The sequence below is a fragment of the Emys orbicularis genome, chromosome 2, assembly GCF_028017835.1.
Source record: "Emys orbicularis isolate rEmyOrb1 chromosome 2, rEmyOrb1.hap1, whole genome shotgun sequence".
Taxonomy (NCBI): Eukaryota; Metazoa; Chordata; order Testudines; family Emydidae; genus Emys; species Emys orbicularis.
This window is the reverse complement of record NC_088684.1, coordinates 25,017,206-25,037,619: the sequence shown is the minus strand read 5'-3', so window position 1 is coordinate 25,037,619 and position 20,414 is coordinate 25,017,206. Positions and strand designations below refer to the sequence as shown.

The 20,414-nt window shown below is 38.3% G+C and overlaps 1 protein-coding gene across 1 annotated transcript in view; it reads right to left on the bottom strand.

Annotated features, from left to right (window-relative positions):
* Positions 1-20,414, bottom strand: part of TAF2 (TATA-box binding protein associated factor 2) — a 92,710-nt gene that overhangs the window by 43,167 nt on the left and 29,129 nt on the right. The window contains exons 9-15 of the mRNA XM_065397709.1: positions 18,918-19,003; positions 13,619-13,754; positions 11,199-11,353; positions 8,480-8,594; positions 8,224-8,333; positions 4,445-4,510; positions 1,678-1,930 (exon numbers count right to left, since the gene is read on the bottom strand). Coding sequence (XP_065253781.1) covers positions 1,678-1,930; positions 4,445-4,510; positions 8,224-8,333; positions 8,480-8,594; positions 11,199-11,353; positions 13,619-13,754; positions 18,918-19,003 — 921 coding nt within the window. The remainder of the gene's footprint in view (positions 1-1,677; positions 1,931-4,444; positions 4,511-8,223; positions 8,334-8,479; positions 8,595-11,198; positions 11,354-13,618; positions 13,755-18,917; positions 19,004-20,414) is intronic.

Sequence of the window (20,414 nt, the reverse complement as noted above, 5' to 3'; positions counted from 1 at the left end):
AATCTTTCTCAACCATTGCTTCAGCCATGTCTTCCCTCTCTTGATATTCCATTTGACTGACTTCTCATTATGCTGCACAGGAAGTTCAAATTTCTTTCCCCAGTTTTTAAGTCCCTACACATCTCTGATGTGGTCTCCTTTTGCCTTTTCCACTACCAAGGATGCCAACCTGAAAGTGCTTTTCACCTCACACATCTGTACCTTCTTCCATTTTGTCTCTTTATACTTGGAATATCCTTTCAAAATCTACATGTCAAGCCTTCACCCTGGCCTAACTCAAATAACTCATGAAAAAACCACTTCTGCCACATTCCCTAAAAATATGAGGATATGCATATTTATATGTATATACACATGAGTGTATATACACAAACAAATCAATATGTGTGCAGTAACTGTATAACCAAATATCCATAATCATATTCTTCCATGCTCCAGTCTGGTTTATGTTATAGCCTCACTTGTCTGTCAAACCATTTAGATTATAATCTCTTTGGGGGCTGGGATCTGTCTTTTCTATGAAACACCTACCACTTGCAAGGACATCACCTTGTTCATATTGCTACACTCAGCAGAATTTACTCTGTTTACCAGGAGCAAACAGTACAGTGATAAAAGTGTTCAGTATAATAAGCAGTTTTTAGAGTGAAAAATGAAATGAGTGGAGATGCTATCAAAGCTGTTCTTTTTTAATATTCACTTTAAGCAAGACACTTACTGAGTTTCTCATAATGAATTCATACAGAGCACTCCAATAAATATGCACGTCATTGTTGAGTCAAACAGGCAGTATCAATGCCAGCACATAATGGAGAAAGTGTACTTTTATCTTTTGTGTTAGTATTTTGTAATGCTAAAATATGTTGCCACAAGTGTTTTGACTTTGAAAATAACGTTACTCTAAATATATTTTCAAACAGATATATATTGTATACATCCTCGTAATGACAGAAAGGAAGTTCAGAGAGATTAATCTACTGCACACCAGAAAACATTCAGCTACTCCTTGATTATGCTTCCTTAAGATTTTTTTTTTTTTAATTTTCACTCTTTTGACATTTCCACCTGTAAGTTTCCGGTGATATCCAATTTGCTTTTCATTTGAACTCCTTTAGGACTTACTAATTTTGTAACCAAACTGTTCTCCCCCGCCCCCCTTTTTAAGTCAACAATTTGATTCTTAATTTTCAAATGCAGACTAACATTACATTTATTTTTGCACCACTCAACCTAAAGAGATATACTGCAACAATCTGAATGCACATAGTAGTCTCTCTCATGCTATAAAGGTGAAATTCACCACTTCACCAGATTTCTCAGAAGAAGGGCCAAGGACTTTCCCACTAAAATAAAATACATTTTGGCTCTCTGAAAATTTTTTAAACAAAAGTTCTTTTATTTCTTCAACTTAATGAAAACTGGAAAAATCCCTTGTGGTTTAAATGTCTGACATCTCAATTTTGACAATTATTATGAAAGCTTTCTGCAGTCTCCATTTACAGACTATAATAATAAAGCTTTCCTTTCAAATCAGTCATGTTAAAAATACTTGGCAAACCACTTTAAACAGGCCAGATATCAAGCCAATTTAAGAACTGTGATGATTTTTGACTCATTTTCAAATGTTTACAATGTCTAGCAGATTTCTCTCATTATTTCTGTGCTATGTGATCTCACCTTTGCAAGACAGAAGCAGGCCAGCATTCTCACTCGGTAGAAACATTGCTCTTGTTCTAGTATATCAGTCAGGGCAAGTCGCGATGCTGGAGTGGGGAACTTTTCCAATGCCAAAATGGATTCTTCCTGTGCAACTACATCTCTCTCATACCGAAGCTGATATTGCCACATGAAGTCAGCTTGTTCAAATTCTACCTTCCTCAATACAGACATATCTGGATCTATTCTAATCCAGAGTAAAGGAGAATCAGCACTAAAAAAAGATACACAAAACATTCACAGCTTAAAACATTATAAGCCTACAATAGTAAATAAAAAAGATGTCTCAGCTAATTGTAAATTAACAAAAAAAAAAAAGCTAAACCACTGTTAAACATGCTAAACTGGTAGCCATATGACAGGCAACAGCAAAATAAGTAATAGTCTTGATGTGTTTAATTCTCTTTCCTCAGAGACTGTATCTGGCATGGTTGAACAATGCTTAGACTACCCACAAGATGACCAATTAGAGACAATTGAGCTGATGGTTTTTAACATGTGGTGAGCTATCATGGTGGAAACTGACAGGGCTCACCAGCTCATTTCACATATACCTAATAGCTATTAGGAGATCCAAGTTACAAGTACTACTATACAGGATTTAAAGTAGTGACCTAGAATCGAAAGGTTCCATTAACCATCATTTCACTCCCCAAAATTAAATTCTCCAGTGGTGCCCTCCAAAAGGGTGTTTTCCTCCAATACAATGTTATATTGCACTGTAGCCATATATGACGCTTTACAGGCAAAAAAAGACCTCTTTTCCAAGAAGCTTATCATGTAAAAGTCAATAACACAGCAAGATTATGACACTCAATGATAAACAACGGACAAGGAGAGGGCACAGGAGGAGGAGGAGTTATCAATAATGAACATAAGCATATCTCATGCTCTTAATGTATGCATCTTGATATGAAAGAATAACCAAAAGAAGGAAGTTTTAAGAGGGATTAAGGGAAAGAAAGAGCTTGAGTGATATACAGAGACAAGGAAGATGTTCTAGGCATATGGGGGAAGATATGGAGAAAAAATGCAGTCACTTGTGAGAAAAGGAGGCCACGAGTACAAAAGAGAGAAGAACTGGCAAAACTTCTTGGGGGAGGGAAAGCAGTGGCACTGAGAGGTAAAGTAGCTTGCCCAAGCACACACACTGGTACATCCAGAAATAGAACTCAGGGCTCCCAAGTCCCTGTGCAGTGCCCTAGCCACCTGACTATAAATGACCAGAACCACTTACAGTTAATTGTGGTCATTTCTTCTTTTGTACATGATACTTGTACTATTTGTCAAATTATTTCTGTGTATTTAATATGTAGAAATTATTCATTAAAAAATTCACCAATGAAAATGTCCTCTATAAATTTACATTACTAGATCACATGTTCATAAACGAGGCTTAATTTATCAGATTATTTTACCCCTAATTCTCTTGAAGAGAAACAGGCAAGCTGCCCTCCTTCATGGAGGTGATGACAATGCCTACCAATAATGGACCACTGGCCTTCATCAGCACAGGAGTACATGAAAGCTGCCAACACCTTCAGCAGTTCAGAGAGCAACACCAGTTCAAACTCACAGAGAGAACAGTGGGCATTTGTTCACAGCAAGAATTGACCCTGCTTCCATGGAGCAAGATAGTTCCAAGTGAATACAAGAATTTATACATATAAAAATTTTAGCATATAGGTCTCAGTACAAAACATTTGTATACAATTAATTTGCAATCAAGATGGATTAAGTATACATGAATCCCAGATAGGGTGACCAGATATCCCGATTTTATAGGGATAGTCTCGATTTTTGGGTCTTTTTCTTATATAGGCTCTTATTACCCCCCACCCCATCCCGATTTTTCACATTTGCTGTCTGATCACCCTAATTTCAGGATTTCAGGAACTCATCTAAGATGGATCCATCCATCTAGGTACTTACATAGCATTCACTGAGCTCCATCAAATATTTCCCTAAGTTTAATGCAAGGGCAACAAATTCTGAATTAATAATTCTTTATTAATTACTTGTTTAAATTTTATTTTTAAACTAACCTTAGAGATATGATTAGAAATGATCTTCATTTATTCCAACACATTATCATGCCCAGTTTGAGCTTTCTCCAAAAATGGCTCATATTACTCTACGCCAGTGTTTCTCAAACTGGGGTCGCCGCTTGTGTAGGGATAGCCCCTGGCGGGCCGGGCCAGTTTGTTTACCTGCCCCGTCTGCAGGTCCGGCTGATCGCAGCTCCCACTGGCCGTGGTTCACCGCTGCAGGCCAATGGGAGCAGCTGGAAGCAGCGGCCAGTATGTCCCTCGGCCCGCGTCGCTTCCAGCAGCCCCCATTGGCCCGGAGCAGCGAATCGCGGCCAGTGGGAGCCGCGATCGGCCGGACCTACGGACGGGGCAGGTAAACAAACCGGCCAGGCCCGCTGGGGCTTTCCCTACACAAGCGGCGACCCCAGTTTGAGAAACACTGCTCTACGCATTTATAGTACAATAATCAGAATTTTCTAAACTATCCCCAACTAGGAAAATAAAACCTCAGATATTGAAAAACAATGGCAAATACAAAAATGACGGATTACAGGCATAAACAGCAATTATGAACTGAAAGATAAATATCATCACCCAAAACCTTAAAACATGCTTAGGGCAAACATTAATACTAATAAGGGAATTATATATAAGCATGGAGGAGACAATGTCCATTTGTCTTCAACAAACCAACTTACTCCATTGCAGAAAGATCCATGTCCACCTCTTCTCCATTCATTAATGGAATCTTTTTTTTCTTATTTCTGTGTTTTTAAAAAAGTAATACAATTTAAGCTATACCTTCAAAATGAAGAATACAACCTTCAGATAACTATACTGACTCTTTCTCTCTCTCTATATATATAACAACATATAACATGTTTAAATCAGGATTAAGTGTAATATGTGATCACTATGAATACTGAGATAAAGTACACGTACCGATTAAAAACACAATTATGTTATAGCAGGGGTTCTCAAACTTCATTGCACCACAACTCCCTTCTGACAACACAATTAATCCATGACCCCAGGGGATAGGGAGGAGCAGAGTCCGAGCCCTGCTGCCCCAGTGGGAGAAGAAGGGGGCGCAGCCCAAGCACCACCATGTCGGGTGGGGGAAGATGAGACCAGAGCCCCAGATCCACTGCCCTGGGTGGGGGGTGGAGCTCAGGCTTCAGCCCTGGGTCCTAGCAAGTCTAATGCTGGCCCTGGCAATCCCACTAAAATGGGGCTGCGACCCACTTTGGGGTCCCAACTCACAGTTTGAGAACCACTGTGTTATGGGTTTATATTTCAGTCTTGCTGAAGTCCTCTCTGCCCGTGGTCCTGACAACACCCCATCAGTCATGCCACTTCCATGAAGAAGTATTTTAGCTTTGTTTATTAAAAATTCTCAGTGTGTATTTTGATTTTTTATGTTTTGCTGAAGGTGGGGGTAACATCATGGTGTTCATATTCATGTTGGTAGTTTTTGTAAAACTCCAAAATAAATGATTTTTGGGAAGGGTCTGTTTTTAGGTACTTAATTCCCCTTCGCTCCCACTCTGACTCATTTAAGATCCTGCAAACCCTTACTCACATAACTTGAAGCACATGAGGAGACCCACTGTCTTAAATAAGACTACAGTACTTACATGCTTAAAATTAAGTACACACATACATCTTTGGAAAGTTGAGGCTGAAGTGATTTTTAAAATTTTTTTTAGGAGACTGAGAATCTAAATAGGGAGGTATTTGGTTTGTTTTACTCATAAGTTTAATCAATACAGTCTTGGTATTTTTAGGGAAGGGGAAAATATGATATTTTTTAATCCAGTTGCCTGATTTGAGTTATTTCTTGTTGTTTCTGGTCTTCTTTCTTGGCGAGATTTCCCATTCAAAGGCATTTCTCCTTGAGCAATTCATAAAGGAATTAAAATTTACTAAAAACTATTCCATATTACACAAACAAGTTTCTGTTTAGATTTTCACAAGGCCTAGGAACTTTATGAACAACTGGAAATTTGTTGTTAAGTTTTAGTATCTGATTACCTGTGAATGTAGTGCTAATAACTGATTCTGCTTTTTCCTCTGGATTTTCTCTCTTATACATTTGTAGATATGTCTGCTAATTATATTATAACATATTATTATTGCCTTCATTTTCAATAAGCATGATAATATGGAACATGTGCATGAAGCCAGTATGGCTGATAGAAATGAGCATCTAGAAATGAAAATTACCACAGCTGAGGTGGAAGAAGAATTCAAAGAACTTAATGCACTCAAGTCGGGGGGACTGAGTAATTTCCATACCAGAATACTTAAAGAACTGGCACATGAGATTGCTAGTCCAGTAGCAAGGATTTTAATACATCTACCTATGCCTGGAGAAAGATAATGTTGTACCTACATTTAAAAAAGGGGAAAAAGGTGATGCAGGCAATTACAGACCTGTTAGTCTGACCTCACTACTATGCAATTATTCTTTCCTTTACAATTAGAACAAATTGTGAAGGAAAGAATAATTAAATTCATGGAGGTAAAGGGATGCAATGCAACATGGGTTTACCATGACAGGCTAACCTACTTTCAGAAAATAACTGATTTTTTAGATAAGGGAAGTCCAGTAAATCTAACATACTTGGACTTCAGTAAAGCATTTGACACGGTGCCACATGGGAAATTATTAGTAAAATTAGAGACGATGAGGATCAGGTACTAGAACTATCAGGTAAATAAGGAACTGACTAAAGGGAAAAAGGCAAATGGTTGTACTGAAAGGTAAATTATTGGATTTGAGGGAGGTTACTAGTGGAGTTACTCAAACATAGGTCTTGGGACCAATCTTATTAAATATTTTTATTAATGACCTTGGCACAAAAAGTAGGAGCATGCTAATAAAATTTTGCTGATGATACAAAGTTAGGAGGCAATCTCAATAAAAAAGAGGATCAGTATATTACACAAGAAGAGCCAGATAACCTTGAATACTGGAGTGACAGAAATGAGATGAAATTCAATAGCACAAAGTTCAAGGTCATGCACCAAGGGTCTAATAATAAGAATTTCTTCTACAAGCTGGGGCTCATAAGTTGGAAGCAACAGAGGAGAAAAGAGATCTGGACATGTGGGTTCATCGCAGGATGACTATGAGCCACCAAAGTGACACGGCTGTGAAAAAGGCAAATATGATTCTAAGCTACATCAGGCAAGGCATTTCCTGTAGAGATAGAGAAGTATTAATGCCATTGTACACAGCACTGAGACCTCTTGGCATACTGTGTACAACTCTAGTCACACATGTTCAAGAGTAATGAATTTAAACTGGAACAGGTGCAGAGAAGAGCTACTAAGCTGATCAGGGGAATGAAATGCCTATCTTGTGAGAGGAGATTGGAACAGCTTGGCTTGTTTAGTCTAACAAAAAGAAGGCTGATAAAAGATATGATTGCTCTCTATATAGGGGGAGTAAATGCCAGGGAGGATATTTACCAAAGAGCTATTTAAGCTAAAGGACAATGTTGGCACAAGAACAAATGGGTATAAACTGGCCATGAACAAATTCAGACTTGAAATTAGGTTTCTAACCATCAGAGGTGAGGTTCTGGAACAGCCTCCTAATAGGAATTGTAGGGGTAAACAACTTAATTAGTTTTAAGAGGGAGCTGAACAAATTTATGAATGTGATTGTATGATGGGGTTGTTTGTGCTGGTAGGGGGCAGGACTTGGCAGCCATAGGGCTCACGTCTGGTTTTCGTCTTATTTTCCTAAAACGTCATGCTTCATGGTTTCAGCTGGCCACCTACAGGGTCAGAAAGGGATGTCCCCTCACCGGAATATTTTCTGGGTTGTTCTTTTTTAAGCTTCTTCTTTTGAAGCATCAATGATGGCCATGGCTGGAGATGGGACATTGGACGGAGTAGGCCAGGGCTCTGAGGTGGCACTGAGCAGGCTCTCTCTCAAGTGCTTGACTGGCTGGTTCTTGCTCACATGCTCAGGGTTTAACTGATCACCATATGTCGGGTTGGGAAAGAACTTTCCCTCAGGATAGACTGGCAGTGACCTTTGGGATTTTTCACTTTCCGCAGATCACTTGCCAGGATTATCTTGGTATATCTCACATAATCATTTCCCTGCCACTATGAAGGCCTCAGGCATTAGTGCAACCTTGGTCCTTCCTGCTCTCTGCCTGTGGTACATAACAGTATAGTCTCCTGTGGGCTGTAATATTTTGGTCTAATTTCAGTTATTGAGTTAATTGGTGCTGGTTGCTGTATGTGGCCTGTAATATACAGATAGACTAGATGATCTGGTGGCCCCTTCTGGCCTATGACTCTATTATCACAAAATTGGTAAATTATACAGTAAGATTATCAACATTTACAAAAAGAAGTATTAAAAGATTTAGATTTCACACTTCCCATTAATTGCACTGGACATTATTATACATACATTCTATAAACATCTGCATTCTGTAGTTCTAATTCTTACCTTCTGCTTTTGGAATGGCAAGGTATATCATGTTTAAGACTGTTTTCTTCTATCTGCAATGTATGGTTGAAAGATCCATCAAGTTCTTGCACTGTTACTTTTAGAGGACCCTGAAGAAAATTAAGATACTTTCATTATTAGTGTAATAAAAACGAATTTGTCTAATATAAATATAAACCTAATGTTTATAAATGTGTGTACAGAGATAAATGCACATCAACAGTGTTGTAAACAAACTATGTAAAATGGACCTTACCACATATTTCTGGGTCCCAGGAGAAGTGTAGTCTTGCTTTATTTCCAATTCCAATACATTTCGTTTTCTATTAAACGCAAAACTGCCATAAAATTTTACCACACCACTCTGATCCCTAATAAATTGTATAGGAATTTTGAGGGACAAAAGTTGGTGTTTATAAATAAAAATAACATTTATAAGGTATACATTCTCACATTTTGCACTAGATTTGTATTTGACTGTCACAGCACAAAAAGGTTCAAAGAAAAATGGAGAGGGAAAAATATTTTGGGCTCCCTTTAGTCCCATCAATGGGAGACAAAAGCCGTGTGCAAAGGGAGCACCTCAGGAATATTTTTTAAAATAGTCTTATTGAAGATTTTTATATGCTGGTAGAGAAAACAAGATTATAGAAAGCTCAACAAAAAGAACTGTAGACAGAATACCTAGTACTGTGAAGTGCAGTAATTTTTTTCCACTGAAAATAAAAACAAGTCATAATGAAAAGCTGTATTATTTCACACCGTGTTCCACAGGTGTCCTTGCGCACTTCCTCTAGCACAGAGGTCCCCAAACTGTGGGGCACCCCCCACCCCCGGGGGGCATGGAGGAATGCACGGAGGGCACAGTGGGGTCCAGACCAGCCCTCACAGGGGGTGGGGAGGGAGCGCCACCCAGCCCCTCCCCACCCCCAGCTCTGCTCTGGTCCTGCCCCCAGCCGCATCCCCGGCTCCCATCCCCTCGCCTGGCCCAGGCCCCAGCCTTGGTGCGGCTCCGCTCCTGGGCCCATGCCAGCCCCTTGCCTTAGCCACTGGCCACGGCTCCGTTCCTGGCCCGGGGGCAAGGCTGGGAGTGGAGCTGCACCTGACCACCCGGGGCCGAGGCTGGTGGCAAGGCTGGGAGTGGAGCTGCACCTGGCCGCGGCCCCGCTCCCAGCCCCAGAACCACGTCCAGCTGAGGCCCCAGCCTCAGCCCCCTGACCGCGTACCCCTCCCCCCCGAGCCGTAGCCCCACTCCCAACCCCGGGAGAATGGGGGGGCACAGAGAGGGGCAAAAGGGAGTGTGACCCTCAAAAGTCTGGGGACCACTGTTCGAGCAGTACTGGGTCTTTCTTCAGGGAGGCCAGACTCTTAATTTGAGCACCACCAGTAAATATGTTTGTTTTTTTGTATGTTTTGGCTAAGTGAAACTCAGAGAAATATGACCAGAGATTATAGTTTACTGTTTTCTAACCAGATTTCACATAAAACATCCATTTTCTAGAAGCTTTTCAATCTGGGTCATTATGGTAGTGATCTTGGGTTTGTCACCTTCAGTAAAATTGAATACGAATAGTGATCTCCACCAGTTTTGTATTTCAGGCAGCTACTGGTTGAACCATTTCTGTGAATAGTTTTAGTTTGTATGACAATTATTGCCTTATTTTAGTCACAACTGAAATGGAACAGAGTTCTCACTGAAGTGCAGTATTTTCATCTAACAATAATGTGGCTAAAGCACAGAGGACAGGGATTACCAAATCAAATAATCCTGAAGAGTTATGGATCAATTAAGTTCTCTTTTAGTCATGTTCTCTCAGGAGTGTCTCTTTCAAAGTTACCCTGTTATTAGCTTGTTACCAGCTTTACCCACTTTATAAAAAAAGATCACGTTCATGGAATTCTCCACTGATTACTAGTATTTTTGCATAGCTATGTATGGAAAGAAGAATTAATAAATTAGATGTTTCCTTACCATGCCCCATAAAAAAAATTTGATGCGTGTTTATCCATTATGAAATATTTCACTCCAGAAATGTGGTACATTCTAAAATTTCTTTGGTGCACATTGATTTTTATGTATTGTTCTAGTACTGTGGAATAGTAATCTTGCTTTCAGGCCTTTTTACACACTAAGAGTTATATAAAATATTACTTACGGGAAAAGTCAGAACAAATGAATAATTCCCTACATACATGAATAAAATTGAGTTTTGTTTTCTCTACTGAAACAGTACAACCATATGGCATGTGTGATCCCCTTACACTTAACAATCTGTCCCAACTTGTATTTAGATTAGACACTCTGGTTACCATCCCCAAACCTGAAGAAGAGCTCTGTGAAGCTTACAACTTTGTCCCTTCCACCAACAGAAGTTGGGCCAATAAAGATATTACCTCAACTACCTTGTCTCTCTGATTTTGCTGCAGCCGTAAAATGTTCATTTAAAATACCAATGAAAATAGATAAAACAATTTATTTTCAAATTTCTGCTAGTATTAGGGCTCACATTGATCTAAAAAATGTACTATCAATCTGCCACCCCAGGTAATTTATGCCACAGTGATTTACTGGAAATCACATCTGAAAATGCACCAGACTATAGCATTTTCCATGTCAGACTTTATTTCTAATGGCAGTATCCCCTGGATCTCTGTAGTATAGTATGACCTTTAATTCCATGAGAGTGCTTGAGCTTCTTTATAGTAATTTCACTACTGGTAAAACTGACAAATACTGCAACTCCTTCCAGTCTTGAAAAGCAAAGAGCACCCAGAAAAAGCCAGCGTACTGTAAGTCACTATGAAAGGAATCTAAATAGGTAGTTTGTTCCTATTTTTAATATGAATCCCTTTGTTTCTAACTCTGTTAAAAATTTAGGCATTTCATATCTTCCTGCACATTCCTTTAATAGTGCCAACGAAAAGCTACATTTCTTCTCCACTTTAACAATTCAGAACTAGAATGAAAAGGATACACCCACTGTTTTATTAAAGGCTGGATATCTTTGCCAGAGACATTAGAGATGGATTTCAAAAATCCAGATGTGGAAACCAGCATCTGACTCCACATGTGAGACTGGAACTTCTGAGACGAGGCAGTGCTGGCCAGACTCAACAGTTTGTTGAAAACCTAAAATGATAGAAAAATTCATTTTACATATTTTGAATATTGAATTATATAAATTTTTTATCTTGATTGTCTTCAGGCAATGTCAATGCCAATCAGCTCGTTCTGTAATGTTTATCTTAAAAAAATAAAGAAAGAAAAGATCCTTTTCAAAACAAAGGAATTTCAGAAACTCATTAGATTGTCGCTATCTGAAGTTGGGATTTGCAGATAGAGTGCAGATACAATGGGCTAAAAACAATGGTGCTGGGAAGAGGTTAGGCCTAATTCAAAGGCAGCTGCAGTACCAGCATTATCTTAATGACAAATAAAATGCTTAGCCCTGGGACAAAAGGAAGTTACACACTATTTCACCCTTTCCTATCTATGCTCATCACTCATCACCAGGCATATTTTAACAGGCAGTTTTCTAATAAATTTACATGGAGTTGAATGCAGAAATGTATTTCAGTATCTATTATCTAGCTATAAGCATTTCTAAAGCACAAGACTATAAATATTTTGAGAGCTTACAGTTGACGTTAACTATCAACAGCAATCATTTTCTTTTACACAAATATGATAATACATATGATTTTTTTACCTCCCTTTTACAGCTAAGGATGCATTCTCCAATAACTAACTTACCTAGTTATATGTGCATCTTTATAAAAAAAATTCTTCATGATTATATCTCATGTATAGGGCCCTACCAAATTCTCAGTCCATTTTGGTCAATTTCACCGTCATAGGAATTTAAAAATCATAAATTTCATGATTTCAGCTATTTAAATCTGAAATTTCACGGAGTTGTAATTCTACGGTCCTGACCCAAAAAGGAGTTGTAGGGGGGTTACAAAGATATTGTAGGGGGTGTTGCAGTACGGCTACCCTTACTTCTGCGCTGCTGCTGGCAGTGGCTCTGTCTTCAGAGCTGGGCAGCTGGAAAGCGGCAGCTGCTGGCCGGGAGCCCAGCTCTGAAGACAGAGCCACCACCAGCAGCAGTGCAGAAGTAAAGATGGTGTGGTATGATATTACTACCCTTACTTCTGCGCTGCCGCCTGCAGAGCTGGGCCCTCAGTAAGCAGCCGCCACTCTCTGGCCACCCAGCTTTGAAGGCAACCACACAGAAGTGGCATGGTATGGTATTGCCACCCTTACTTCTATACTGCTGCTGGCGGAGCTGGGTGCCAGGCCAACTGCCGCCGCTCTCTGGCTGCCCAGCTCTGAAGGCAGCGCAGAAGTAAGGGTGGCAATACTGTGACCCCTTTAAAATAACCTTGCAACCCCCCCGCAACTCCCTTTTGGGTCAGGTCCTCCAATTTGAGAAATGCTGGTCTTCCCCTTGAAATCTGTATAGCATAGGGTAAAAGCACACAAAAGACCAGATTTCATGGGCGGGAGACCAGATTTCACAGTCCGCGCCGCATTTTTCATGGCCGTGAATTTGGTAGGGCCCTACTCATGTACTACATTACTGTGTTACGACTCAAAGTCTATTAAAAACTCTATTATACTTTGCTATAAAAGAAGATTAACTTCTAAGGCTATCTATTGTAAAACAAGTCACTCAATTTATTCCTCAGGACAGTAAACTGCTGTATTTAAAGTGCATATCAGGGTTGAGTTTTCTTTTACATGGACTACAAAGGACAAGTTACCATCTGGATACTGTGTGAAGGAACATAGTATAGGCTGTTGTGATTTGAGTTTAAACAAGAACCATTAGCGTTGCATGTTTTGTCCTATATTTTATCATTATACCAATTAAGAGAATTACATCTTTAGAGAGTGATACTGCTTTCAGAGTTCTGGGTCTCCCTTTATTGTCACATTTTTTCTTACGAAATCATAAAATAGAAAGAGAAACTGAAATCTCACAAGTATTTAACTTTTCAAAGAAGCCGTATTTTAATTATTATTTAGTTATGATAATGCTAGGAGCCCAACACAGGCCAGAATCCTGCTGGTTCTCTTTATAGTGCAAAAAAATTTTGTTTACTAAGTTTCAAGCAGTAAGTCTACTGGAGGCAGTGAAATTGCGAAGATGTCACTGAGGAGCTAATTTGGGTTCAGAACCTTTATTACTAGCCATGTCTGAGAAGGAAATAACCAACCTGTGCATTATAATCCAGTTTACCTGTACTATGAGCACAGTTTATCTCGAAGTTATTGATACACAAGCAAACATGAAACCCCAAGATGATTTTTAAAAAGTAACTTACGGAACATAATTGTACTTAAAGATAAAAAGTTGAATATACCTCATATAAGAATTTAAACACCTACTTGTAGCATGAACTCCATACTGATCCTGTTTTCTATCAATCTCATAACAAGATGGGCTTTACACTGGAACATAGTGTAATATTCCCAGGAGAGCGTGTGAGGGTGTTTTATAGAAAAATGTAGATGTGATGCAGGGCTGAAAAATTAAATCAAAATAATTTTATGTATTTTCTGTTCTGAATATTATGGCAAAAAGCCCATAACAGTTACTGGTAACAAGATGATTGCAGTATACATTCATATTGTTTCTACTTATTTAAGACGACAATGCATCATGGATTTATTCATGAAAAAGTCTACAATTTTTATAATGTAGAGATAGGTGCATGTATATTACATAGAGGAGTACAGAGAATAAATTAGAAGAAACTACAGTTTCTTCTACAGTAATACAGTAATATTACAAATATGAAGTTGTCTAGTAAGAATTTAATCAATAAAAATCAGTGCGGAAAGGGTATATGTCATCAGACTACTGAGAATTGCTCATAGCTTTTTTTGGGGGGGAGGGGTCCCCCTTCATTTAAAAGCAATTTGATTGCAATTACTATATATTTAAACAAACATTTATTTGGAAAGCATACAATTGATTGTTCTACAAATGAGAACAACTTAGTTGACCTTCTATGGATATTACTTATTTTATTTCAGTTTCATTTGAAAGCCAATCTCTGCAGCAAGGCTGTTGATAGTAAAATGGCTAGAAAAAGGGTTTTTGTTTAAAGCATAACATCTAAAGAAAATTTCACTAGTCTTGAATTACACAATGCAGCAAACCCTCCCTTATCCTATACACTGTTTCAGGTAGATTTTACAGTCAAAAATAGCTAAAATGAACCTGAACAAGCTACATACTGTATTAACAACGTAATTTAATTGGTCAACAGAAGTTAGTATAAGAGGTCTCTTCCATTTCTAAGTCCACTGTTCTGCATTTATTTTTAGGTTGAAAAGTTGATGTTTGTTCAAATACACAAGATCCAATATAAAAAATGCTTTCATGGAGGAAGTTTCAATATGCTTCAAGAGAATATAATTTTATTATACTTTAATAAAATGAAAAAAAGATTGACTAAAAGACTTTTTGGGCAGCACCAAACACAACAGGGTCCTGGTCCATGACTAGAGCTCCTCAGCGCTGGGATAGTACAAATAAATTAAAAAATAATAATGTAATCCTTTTAAACTACTTAAAAACAAATAAAAGTTTACTAATCAAAGCATAGCAAAACCTAAAAACAACTTCAGTACTTAGGCACACTGGCATCTCCTATACAAGGTATATCATATGTCCCAAAACAGTGGTGGTCAGTAATCACCATATTTTCAAATTCACTTGCTTTTAAGTTGCTCTGAGACAGACCTAAAATTTTCAGTGTACTTTTTGGTTAGAACATTTTATTAATTAATCACCCTCACTGACACTGCCCTTGAAGATGAGGAGGGATTTAAACAAAAATCTGAATTAAATCATACTTGCAAATTAAATATTTGGAAAATAAAATATCACATTGCCTCACTATATAATCAGATAAGGAAAGGCCATATGATAATATCTACAAGCAAGAAACAGAGTTAAAAGTTCTCATAACTAATTCTGAATTTCACAATGTCTGTTGGGTTTAAAATCATAATGCACATGATCTGCAGCTTCTCCCTGTGAGGAGAATAGCTTGTATGGCATACAGACATTATATTTTAAATGGACTTCTTCTTGATAAGATTTAAAATAACTTTTAAAAATAAGTTGCCTGATCTATAGTCCAGTTCAAAAATAGAAAAGTTACTGTAATTGCCTTATTCGTGAGAAAAATAAGAACATTTGCCTGTTTTCCATTAGCAGAGAAGAAACTGGAGATGATAAATTTTGTAAGTCTGAATTTATTTTTGTTTGGCTGATGAATTAATGTTCAGTGACTGGTTTTGTTGTGCTAGAGTTTTTCCCTTTAGTTATTTTTATAGGTGTTTTATATTGAATTTTCCATAAACTGGTGACAGTTTCATCGACCCAGATGAGATCGGGCCAACTTCCTCAAAAGTGGTCTTATATATCTGGATTTTTTATTATTATTATTTTATTTTTTGGTCATAGACCAACAATCTCTGTGATATGAAAAACACCAAATATTTTAAAATTGCTGCTTTAAACTTTCCCAAGTTAATGCTCGCCAGCAATGACCTAATTCAAACTTGCATGGCTTCAAGGTAGGCCCTTGCACCTGTTTTTTCCGGACTTGTGAGGCAGAGAAGGAGGAGCTGCAAGGCAGAGTGAGCAAAATTCATAAACCTTAAGAATCAAGGACTAGGTTTAGAAGCCTCGCCTTTTGGGTCAACATCCATCCGAGGAAAAATTCACCTTCCAGAATCTCCTAGGCTGTTCACCTTGGGGAAAGTCAGGCCACTGCAGCCTCTGACCAGTCTCTCCCTGCACCTGAAGGAGGCCCACTAACAAGTAGTGCTGGGCCAGCAGAATATCATCTGGCGTCTTGTTTGCTGTTTCAGCTCCTACTTTACAAAAGCACAGAATACTGTGAGGACTGAAGAATTCCCAAACTTCCTGTTATCTTAAGTAACTTATTTTCCTGTCCCTATTTTTTGCCTCTAATTTAACAGGAAGACACCCCAGCCTTTTTATTTGCTTTATTTTTAAGATGGGAAAGCGAAAGCGTGGCTGCGTGCATGCATGTGTGTGAGAGCGTCCTGCGACAGGGTGTATAAACCACATGCCAGTGATAAGGGGTTAGAGAGCTGCTGTGGGCCTGGCTGGACCTTCCTCCATCAGTCATGTCATGGGTGGAATAAAGGTTTAAAAGCAGGAATTCCTAGGCAGTTGATGGGCAGCTCTGAGAGAGAGCAGACAATAGCTCTACAGTCTTCAAGCAGATCTCCTGGAAAGCGTCAAGGAAACTGCCCTCAAGAAGATCATTCACCGATTTCTTGGGCCTACAAGGAGGTAGAAGACTCCGTTATATCAACCAGGCAGAATAGATTTGGTAAGCCCCTAAGTTAGCTGTGAAATGTTCTGTGCTCCAACCCTCTGCCCTTCTCACAGGTAGTGAATCAGGAACTATACTGAAAGAACTTGTGGAGTGGGGAGCCAGGAATCCCCATCTCCTTCAAATGCACACAGACTGTGTGTCTTAAATTAGTATTGGAGAGACTCCCATTTATGCAGGCAGGGACACCCTATGGATTTAGCAGCACCCAGACAAAAGTAGGCACCCATCAGAGACACAAGAATTGCGACACACCCATAAAGTTTACATGAAGAAGGTACCAGAGAGAAAAAGTGCTCATAGTTTAAACAGCCCTAAATATTGTCTCAAAGACAGTTATTAACCTGTGTTTTGAACCTGAAAGTATTGAGAGACTTGATTTTGTCATCTATAATTTCTGGTAAATAAGCGTTTGTTAAACTTCTGTTTATCAAGGTTGCTGTGCTAAAGTTAGTACTATAATCTCTGTTGAGGAGAGAGAAGGAGAGGAAAAAGGTTAGCCACAACATAAAAAACTGAAGTTTGAGAAGAAAGTTTTATAATTGGCTTCAAGGTTTTGGTTAGGACAGTAGGTAGCTTAATACTAAAAACAAGTTATTTAACAAACTTTAAATTATTGGTTTGATTGACTTTGGTAAAAATCTTTAATTGGGATCTATAAACATGCAGACAACCACCTTCTTAGTCTCTTTTACAGAACGTATAGCAATTGACTGGTTTTTGTACTAATTTGATGATTTAACTCCAATCCAATATTGATCTTAACTTATTTGATTGGATACTTATAACATTTTATTTTTAGTTTAATATAAACAGCTTACCTTTGGTGATATGTTTTCATGATTTTAGTTTAAAAAATTTAATAATGTGTACAATTGATACCAAGTCACATTTATTTTTAGTAAGTAACAGGGGTCCATATCCTTTGAGGACCTAGGATGGAAACCAGGTGGTCAAACTTAAAGTCTGACCAGCTCCCCTAATAAGTGTGTGTGTGTGTGTGTGTGTGTGTGTGTGTGTGTGTGTGTGTGTGTGTGTGTGTGTCTCACACACACACACACACACACACACACACACACACTCAGTCCTTTTTGGAATTTCTTCTTATATCCCCTACCCCAAGAAATGTGAGACCATATGAATCTACTTGCATTTTTGTAGTAGCTCTAGTTTGTTGGCTTTTAAAAAACTTGATCTATTTTTCTGTGGCTTTCCCCAACACAACTCATATAAAGTCAGTTTCTCTGAAGTGGAGAATATGTTGCTGTTATACTTTTAGCTGCTAACAAAAAGCCAAAAACAAAACAAAACAAAAAACCCCAACACTAAATCAAGTCCTAGCTCAGCACACCCAATTGAGTTTAACAAGGTATCAACCAGGCCAGGAGGCCTAAAATTAGATGTACCAGCTATGCCTTGTTTTCCAGAGGCATGCGCAGCAAGGCCATCTCATTACTTTGCCTGATTTGCTATTTGTGAAAGAGCAGGGCACTGAATTAAAGCAAAATCCAACATGAGCAGGCAGGCAAAGTGGAGTAATGGCCTGGAATGCACATGAAAGCTGATTCTGTAATTGTCAACAACCATACAGCCTTGTGTGGTTGAGGATTCACCTAGGTGGGAAATTGGTTGTTAGTTACATTCCAGTTCTCATTCTGAAAGTCCTTTCCTTCTCTGTTTTTTTTTTTTTTTAAATCAGTGTACAATTATTAAGTGGGTATTCTGAGGCTATGAGTTCTGATTTTAAACCATACTAAAATCTGGATGTGCATACACTCAAAAGCAGAAAAGCATTCCTGCAGATGGCCCAGCCCATCTACTTTTCTCAATGGCTCTTAACAGCTGGTCTACTTTTAAGTTTCATTTTTCTAATTAACAGGACAAAAAGCTCAACATCAAAAGAGTGAATGTAACAAGAAGTGGTATCAGAAACAAGAGAGCAAAGAAAAACAAATCCAACCACCAAATTCACCATTAATGCTGTTTAAAAATCATTGTAAAAGTAACAGGAATTAAGTTTTTAACTCCCTTTCCCTCTCCTGTCCCTGTAATGAAAACTGGTTTTTACAGCAGAATTAAAAACATTCAATAAAAATAACTGTCTTTAAGTTTTAAAATTAGAGATTCATAAAACAATAGTGATAAACTACATCCATGATGTACTTTATGAGACCATTAATACATGCCTTAGGTAGCTGAAGTCCTTCAGCCTTTGGCCTTGTGCCTCACAACACACCCAAAGTATATATTAATGGCCTCATAAAAACACACCCTACAATGACTTATAGTTTAAACAAACATACTTGTCTTTCTCTTTTCCTCCTCCAAATATTGGATGCAGTAAAACTCCGCCAGTCTTCAGTTCATATACCACTATTTGGTCTAGCTCCTAAAAAGTACAATATATAAAAATGTATATATTGTTAAGCAGAAGAGGCTAATTAGTGGGCTTTCCAGTGTTCTATAAAGTGATCATTTCTTAACCTCAGAGATCAGACCTGAACAACAAGTGAAATGTATTTGAAGTAATTTTACTAATTCGTTTAAGAAAAAAAATCATAATCAATATTTTAGCACCAGAGAGCTAGCAATATTTACAGGATTACAATGAAGAACAGATGTCCATCATCCAGGCAAACAGAAATAAAGCAGTAGAACTGAATAACAGAGCTAAAGTTTAATATTCAGTTGATAACATATCAGAGGAACTTTGCTATTCACTTTGCTAGAGCATAAACTTCCTCTGTTCCCCTGATGAGTAAAAGCAAGGGACTTCACCAATATCTGGGAGTGAGAGGTGATTTCGTTTCCAAGGCAGATTGGTTTTGCGTTTCCACTAAGAATAATCTATCACCTGTGATTACTACTAGCACAAGGAACATAGGAATTGCCATACTGGACCAGTCCATCTAGTCTTGCATCCTGTCTCTGAAAGTACATAGTACCAGCTACTTCAGAAAGAAATACAAGAAAACTAGAATTAACATCTTCAGGGAAATTTTCTTTCTAGCCCCCATTAATTAGAGGTTGGCTTATCCCCTAAAGTCCAAGGGTTCATAACCATTTCAAAAACTCTTGGATGAACTTGTGTGCTATTATTAGGCACATACATTTTGCTTTACAACTTCAGAGCTTTTTGCAAACATGATTATTCAACATGAAACAGTAATGAGTATTGAGAAGGAGCTGTGAAAGAGAGAGAGTTAAACATGGGTAAATGAGTTATGTGAGAAGTGATTCCTTCTCTCCAAAAATTTAACTACTAAGGCCAGTCTCACCATGAGCTCTATCTAGGCAGAACCCTGTGCAGAACTTACTGCATAACCAAAGTCTAATATTTCTACCTGTAAAGATGCTAAGGCAGTTTTGAGGAAACATGGTCAGAATATTTAGTCCATAACAAATCCTAATGTCCGCCTTGATTCATCTTAGCACCCTGGATTCACACTGGCCAACTTCTACATTTTTGTGATGCCCCAGGATGCATCATTCAGTGAAGTCAAAGCTACCAATTGGATCCCTCTCGGATTATGGAGGCAGCCCACAGGATAGCAAGTCAATGGCATTTTTATTATGAAGTACACTTTTAGAAGTTGGTGGTATATTATTTTAGACGCTTTGGTCTAAAACACAAGTATTTTGCAAAACACAGGCTATAACACAAAACCAAAGACATTTTATTAACTTAATTTTACAGCCTAAGAGCTACATTCACAAAAGGATTTAGGCACCTAATTGCTACTTTAGGCACCTGAATCCCAGAACTAGGCCTCACTGGGATTCACAAACCCACCACTCAG